The 7,155-nt window shown below is 34.8% G+C and overlaps 1 protein-coding gene across 1 annotated transcript; it reads right to left on the bottom strand.

Moving 5' to 3' along the window:
• Positions 1 to 1,688: 1,688 nt before the first annotated feature.
• RGS1 (regulator of G protein signaling 1) lies at positions 1,689 to 6,038 on the bottom strand. Its single transcript, XM_050783059.1, has 5 exons — positions 5,803 to 6,038; positions 5,359 to 5,439; positions 4,887 to 4,948; positions 3,331 to 3,494; positions 1,689 to 2,574 (listed from the first exon to the last, which is right to left on the bottom strand). Exons 1-5 carry the CDS (start codon positions 5,937 to 5,939, stop codon positions 2,389 to 2,391), a joined length of 630 nt encoding a protein of 209 aa, XP_050639016.1. The 5' UTR covers positions 5,940 to 6,038; the 3' UTR covers positions 1,689 to 2,388.
• Between the last annotated feature and the right edge of the window lie 1,117 nt (positions 6,039 to 7,155).

Here is a 7,155-nt window from a genome sequence, read left to right on the forward strand (position 1 = left end):
GGCCTGGACTGTAATTAACGTGACAGTCCTTGGAAGCTACTTGGGAAGCTGAGGCAGCGGTATCACTTGATCCCAGGAGGTTGAGGCTACGGGGAGCCATGCTCATGCCATTGTACTCCAGCCTAGGCAAACTTGTCTCAAAAACCCAAACCCAAACAAAACACAAAACAAACAAAACGTTGAAGAATTACTTTAACTTTGAAAAGTGGAATGGGTTAGGAAAGGGCATTTTTGAGAGTACAGCGTAATCAAAGTGAAGGCTTGGAATTATATAAGATAAGATGAATAATCCAGTGTGACTTCAAGGTAGGAAGGATACCCAGAGTTGAGTAATGAGAGTTATATCATGAAGGTTACACGGTGGGGGCGGGGAGCGGGGAAGGGAAAGGGGGGGTTCTGAAGCCCAGAGGGAGATGTTCGTACTTCATTTTATATGTCATGGGAAATGACGTGGCCAAATCTGTGTTTCAGAAGATGATGTTTGTAGTTGTTCAGAGGATAGATTAAAGAAAAGAGACTGGGAAGACAAAGAACATGTCATGTGAATTGGCAAACCATGAGAGCTTGTACTAGGACAGGGGTAATAAAAAAGAGCAAGTGATATGCCAACCACAGACACTGATTGTAGAAGAATGATTGACAGAATCTGGTGATGGAATGAGTTGAGAGAGAGATAACTGATGATGATGATGCTTATTATCTTTATTATTATTATCACTGGATTCCCAAGTTTCTCTTACAATATGACCTGATAAAGCAGGAATAAAGCATAAAATAGAAACAATTTAAACTCTGTCCCATGAAAACTCAAGAATAATTCTGTTTGTACTTGATCTGCATATTGCTCCTTACCATTGCTGTGTGCCTGATGACTGGGCCAGTCCATAGTGAGGTTATCCATACATTAACCATATTTCATTATGATATGTGAGTGACTGATTATTGAGTAAAATATAAAGCACAGGTGCGCGGGGAGATGAGAGCTGTACAGGCTATTCAGGAATATGCATCATTTGATGATTTTTCTGCTTTCTGTAGGTGAGCCCTACTTTGGAGTCTTTTTTCCTGCTTAGGTGACACTTAGGACTGTTGCAGACTTTAGTGATTGAAGAAATGCCTTCTGGTCAGTGGGTGGCAGTGTTACATAGAGGAAGGAGAATAGGTTGTAGTTGGAAGACTTCTGGACAATCCCTGGCCGTGTGACTCACCTTCAGAATCAGTTGGAACTTTCTTTTAAGTATAGATTCCCATATCCTACCCTTTGGAGATTTGGTTCAGTCATTCTGGTATGGGACCCCAAAACAGGGATATGTGTGTATTTTTTTTAACATTCTAGGTAATTTTGAGAGTTACCTAAAGTTATGAACTAGTGACTTAATCTCTTTCTGAGTCTCAGCTTTTAGGATTGCTATGAATGTTAAATGAGAAAATATGTCTAAATTTTATGAACTTTAACTCACGATAAAATATATGCTATTAATTAGATTACTTCTTGAAATAACTTTTCTATCCCTTTTTAAAAGACTTCAATTTCTTATTGAATATGGGATCATATTATATTTGTTTGATTTTGTGCCTTGTGATAGCAGAGAGAGAAATGATGAATTCTGTCTAAACTAATATGTAAAATATATCCACTAGATAATAGTTTTAGATATGAAAGGGATGGTAGAAAGAAGAATCTTATTTGAATTATGTATTTATTTTCAAAATCTGAGGAATAAACGCAAATTTTTAAAAGTAGCAAGGACTTGTAAACAGAAATTGTTTCTATATATTTTAATACAAAATCCACATTTATTATTAGCACCAATGATTTAACTTACAAATATATTCTGACTCCCTGGTTTTAAGACCAATAGCTTAAGTTAAACACACCCTTCATCTCTTTCAAAGTCAAAAACAATAAAACAACAAAATAACACCTACAAGCAATAGTAGCAATGGCGATTTGAAAACACATACATTAAGTTAATGGGACTTCAATAGCTCAGTACAAACTATATAATAATATGTAGCATAGATGTCAATTGACCTTGATTCTTACAGTCTGTTGTAATCAGTTTCATAGCCTTTAGTCACAGTTTCTGTGTAACTAGAGTTACCTCGCCTTCTCAGTTCTGAGGGGCTTTCTAATACAGAGCTCCACTGTTTTTTATGACAGTACCACAGTATCTTCTTCCTTCTACGGTCTCCCTGTTTTTGTCTTGCTTCTGCTTCTTCAAATCTGTGCCTGGACAACTTTCATGTTAATCCATTCTGAGTCATTTGTTCTTCTTGGCCTGTCAAGACACCCAAAAAAGGCCAAGTTGTTCACCCAGGGATCCATACTGGCACATTCCTTCTGCACTTGATACTATCTTTTAATTCCCTTCAACCAGGGACCAGTCACTTTAGGCTATTAGCCTGCAGGTCATTTAGAAGATTTAAGTAAATATCTGATTTGAGGAACCTGGGATAAGAGTCCTTTTCCATAAGAGTATATATAACTTTTTGTGCTTCATCAAAACATGTGGGGGTTGGTGCTTTAATCTTCTTGGCTGTAGATTCTCGAGTGCGGAAGTCAATATTGATCTAAAAAAGAAAACCTTGTTAGTTAATATATACTTCTTATTTATGGCAAATTTTATGATGTTACTGTGTTTTTTGAATCTCCTTAGAAAGTGATTTTAAGGCCTCATTTAAATCAACTAAAATATCTCTTAAATGCCTTTCCAAAGTCAGCTCTATACTAGATGTGAAGGAGATAAGAAATACTACAAAAATGTCTTTGTTCCAAATTTCCTCATAGTATAGTTTTGGGAGAGGCAAAAGAAGCAGACATGAAAAATTTAAGTATCCACGTAAGATGATCCATATGTCACAAAGAGTGATATGGGCATTTAAGATTTACAGGAGGAGAAGGCTCTTTTTGTTGCTATTTTCTGCTTAGACCAAGAATATTTATCTGGTACTACTGTTAATTGGAAATACTTTTGCTGCTGCAATTGTATACATTATGCAAATCTGCATTTTCTTATCCAAAATGAGAGCACTCATTAAGAACTCCCTGACATGCAGTTCTGGTCAGTAACAATACCCTTAACCCTTCCCTCACCGTCATCATGGCAGCTGGTTTTATAAAATCAATCTCTTCATTCTACTGTGCTGAAACCTTCACCAATATAGAAAATTAGATTCTCATTGCACTGAACTATATTTATATACCTAAGTATGTAGAAGTAAAATTATATACCCCCAAAAGATTTTATCTTGTTGTATATATTAAATGTTATTTCTGCATGTAGGGTCTTTTACGGAGAAACTGAAGATGATAAGCTTAACACTCACTTGTTTAGCAGCATCTGAATGCACAAATACTTTATATATCTCTTCTGCTTTGCAGGGCAAAAGATCAGACTCTGTTTTCTTATAGTCTTCACAAGCCAGCCAGAACTCAATATTCTCCTCACTGAATTCAGACTTTAGGAAACTTCCAAAGATTTTTTGACCAGCTAAAAAGAAAGGGGGGCGGGGCGGGTGGGAAGATAATTCATTTAAATAAACCAACAAATGAATACTTTGAAGAAGAAATTTGTAAGAAAAATACAATTGCATTCTATTCATACAAAGGTAAGAGACAGCTACTGCTGAAATAGCTATATTATAGATTGTAGAGATGAGAAGGCATTTGAAATTTCTTCATTCATAGAAGAGGAATCTGGGGCCAGCCAAACTCGTTCACAGTCACACTGCTACTTAATGGTGGCTACCGAACTATGTTTTGCTTCTATCTGCTATTCGAATTGAAATTCTGCTCCCCTGAATATAAAACCATCTTTTTTATATGCCAAATCTTAGCCAGAGTAGAGAGTATTTTAGGGAAGCAAATACTGACAAAAGGCATTAACATCACATTAATAATTAGCAAATATAATTTCCCAATCTAATTTATATTAGCCAGAAAACAGGCCTATATATGATCTGTAGGCCTGATGTACTAATTATGTTTGCTAGCGTTTACTGAGACTTTTATATTGTACCATTTATGATCCATATCTATACCATTTATTTGTTTAGCTGAATTATAAACAAAGTCAGCTGAGCTAGAGTGAACAAGGTGATTCCCAAGTAAAGCTCCTTAGGGTGTCTGTGGGGAGGAAAGAATAATCTCACTCTTTAGAGATAGAGACCACACTGCTCATCTGCACCTCTGAAAAAGGTCCTAATCTCATTAGAATTGTTATGCCCAAGACAAGGGGAAGGCAAGCTGATTTCATTCTTTACCTTCTCTCATCTGAAAATCTCCACAAGACTATTTGTGCTTAAAAATCCTTCTATCATGTTTATGTCAAAACAACTATCATGTTATAATAATGCAATTATTTATGTTATGTATCTCAACCACCTTCAAGGCAGTAAGAGACTATCTTTGATTTTGAATCCTTGGTACCTCTACAATGTCCTCTACATAAGAGTGAGATGAATGATGAATATATGAAAGATAATTTAATTAATTGAATGAACGAATCATACTTGTTACATCTAAGTGTAGAAAAATACGTTCTTTAGGCAGATTTCAAAACGGCAATGTACATGTTAATATATTTAGCTTACTTTTAAAAACTTTACATATCAGAATCCCAGCACAGTGTTTAATTTTATCTCCATAATGATCTATGAAAATACCTAATTTTCTTGGCAAATTTGTCTAAAAGGAGTTGGCAGAATTGAGTGCAAAGTCAGCATTATTAAGAGGCATACTATGCTGAAGTTATCAGTAACTACAGACAAACTAGAATACAACTTTTTGCATACTATCCCACCCCGAATACTATATTTAGTGAAGCCATTCCATTTTTTAGAGTATTGCACTGAACCCAGAAACATTCAATAGTTATACTTACTTTGGTTGGCAAGAAGTTTTTCCAGTGACAGAGACCATTGCATTACTTCAGCAGCAGAAAGTCTGCAGGGGACAAAAATGTATGTACATTAGTCATTTTTAAAAATGTAAGCACACATGAAATAAGAATGGCTGTTACACTTTGATAACTTTACAAAGTAAAACTGTAGTTCTAATAAATATGTTAAAATTTATTCACAAAATGCAAAACATCCCTTAGAGTTACTATAGTTATGGAAAAAAACCTACCAATAAAGTTTGAAAAAAATCCAAATAGATAAAGTCCCATATGTGTGTGCACACATTTGTATTCAATTTACATTGGTACTGATATAGTCTCACTTTATTTGGCATGTTACTTAAAAAAAATGAAGTCTACTGTGTGCAGTATTTATCCCTTGCTGGGATATAGAGATGATGCATAGGCGTCTCTTGAAAATGATAATGATAGTTTAGTGTATTAGTGTACTTACATGTCCTTGGACTTGGAAGATTTCATTCCAGATTCCAGATGTGGGATCATGGATCTCAGGTATGCTTTCATATCCATTCCACTGCAAAAGACATAAAAGTGAATATTCATGTTTCTTCAGAATTCATTTTATTTGTAAAAATACATAGAATAAAGTTATCTAAGGAATAAAGCAATACTAAAAATGGTTGATGTAACATTTTGCTATATTTGGATAGAGCCCATTTTTATGAGTCCATGTACAGAAAAGCTCCTACCCAATTTAATGCCATATCAAGATTTATTTTTTAATACAGCTGAATATTACTTACTACTCACAACAGACAATTAACTCCTCTGATCTGGCTAAACTAAATGCTCACATTCTCTTCCATTCATTCTCAATCCTTCTGCCATTAAAGATAACCTGTTAAAATTCACAAAGTGAGATTCTGAACAAACTTACAAAGTCTTTGGCCTCCTTTTTTGCATTTTGTCGTCTAGAAGTGAATGAGCGGTTCCTTTCAATTCCTTTGGGTTAGCAGAGAAGAACATTCCTGGCATTTTGTCTAACTTTGGAGTGGAGATGGCTGCTGCGCGCATGGTGCTCTGAGCAAATATGCGCGCGTCAACGACTCTGCTGCTTTATATAGTAGAATGCAGACAGGCACTTGCTGTTTGAAGGAGTGTGTTTATCAAGTGATGTTACCACAGACACTGGAAGTTCCCCCTTTCTTGGTGTGCTGTGACGTGTATCTTGAAAAAAAAAAAGCATACAGTGATGTCTTGTGGTTGAAACTTAACCAAACGAGAACAGGTCACTTGATTAGAAAGAAAGGAAATTAAACATACAGAGGTACACACACATATGTCACATGTCTAAAGCATTAACAGCATCAGTCTTTGGTTCTGGAGGATATTTGTTTATTTTAATAGTTGCATGTTTCAATAAACTGTTTCATTTGGCGTATTAATTTATCACATAGAAACTCACATAGAAATTCATCACATAGAGTTGTATCTTACTCAATGCTTTGGATAGTCCTTGACTATAAAATTCATCTGATCAAAATATTTTAAGAGTTCTTTATTTTTTCCTCAGGAAGCAGTGCAAAGTAAACAAATAATTTTTGTTTAATTATTTTTGCACATACCTAATAGGAGGGAAAGTTATGAGAGGCTATCTTCACGTTTTCCCACTCCAATTCTCATCCCTTATTTCCATGGCAGGAAATTTCCATGTTAGTATTTTCCAAGGCATGTGCTAGACATCGACTGGCAATACATAAGGTGATTTTAAGGGGTACATGGCTTTTAATATTATTTTCATGTTAAGAATATAACTAGTATATCAAACTTTGATTTTTGCCTATTTTGCATATTAGGAAAAAAATAAAGTTTAATTAAAACAAATCATAAATGTTTAATTGTATACAAATATGACATAATTTGTAAACATACTGATACTAAGTTTGCAGTATCAGAGGAAAAACTGTTCAAGGTAAAATAAAAGTCTATTTGGATAGACCAATGATATGTACTTCTTAGGTAATGATCTTTCACATTTTGACAGTACCTCTGGAAATAACAGTTTTAGCTTTAATAGAGATTAAAGTTTAAAAGACAAACAAAACTCAAGGAACTAGATGACTAATCACGTATAAGGATAGAGAAGTTAGTAAATATAAGCTTTCCAGAGTTTATATAATGCGCGTGGCTTATTTCTTAAGAGTACCTTAAGCCTCCTTGGATTTTACCCCTGAAAGGACAACACTTTGCTTTGAAAGGACAAAAAAGCCTTTACTTAAAGAAGCTTCTG

The sequence above is a fragment of the Macaca thibetana genome, chromosome 1, assembly GCF_024542745.1.
Source record: "Macaca thibetana thibetana isolate TM-01 chromosome 1, ASM2454274v1, whole genome shotgun sequence".
NCBI classification, from domain to species: domain Eukaryota; kingdom Metazoa; phylum Chordata; class Mammalia; order Primates; family Cercopithecidae; genus Macaca; species Macaca thibetana.

What these genes read in the sequence shown, in the direction of transcription:
- RGS1 (XM_050783059.1), bottom strand. Translation starts at nt 5,939, where the DNA reads ATGCGCGCAGCAGCCATCTCCACTCCAAAGTTAGACAAAATGCCAGGA. An exon ending in TCTTCCAAGTCCAAGGACAT is followed by an intron (nt 4,949 to 5,358) that starts GTAAGTACACTA and finishes TGTCCCCTGCAG; the next exon opens with ACTTTCTGCTGCTGAAGTAA. An exon ending in AAAACTTCTTGCCAACCAAA is followed by an intron (nt 3,495 to 4,886) that starts GTAAGTATAACT and finishes CTTTCTTTTTAG; the next exon opens with CTGGTCAAAAAATCTTTGGA.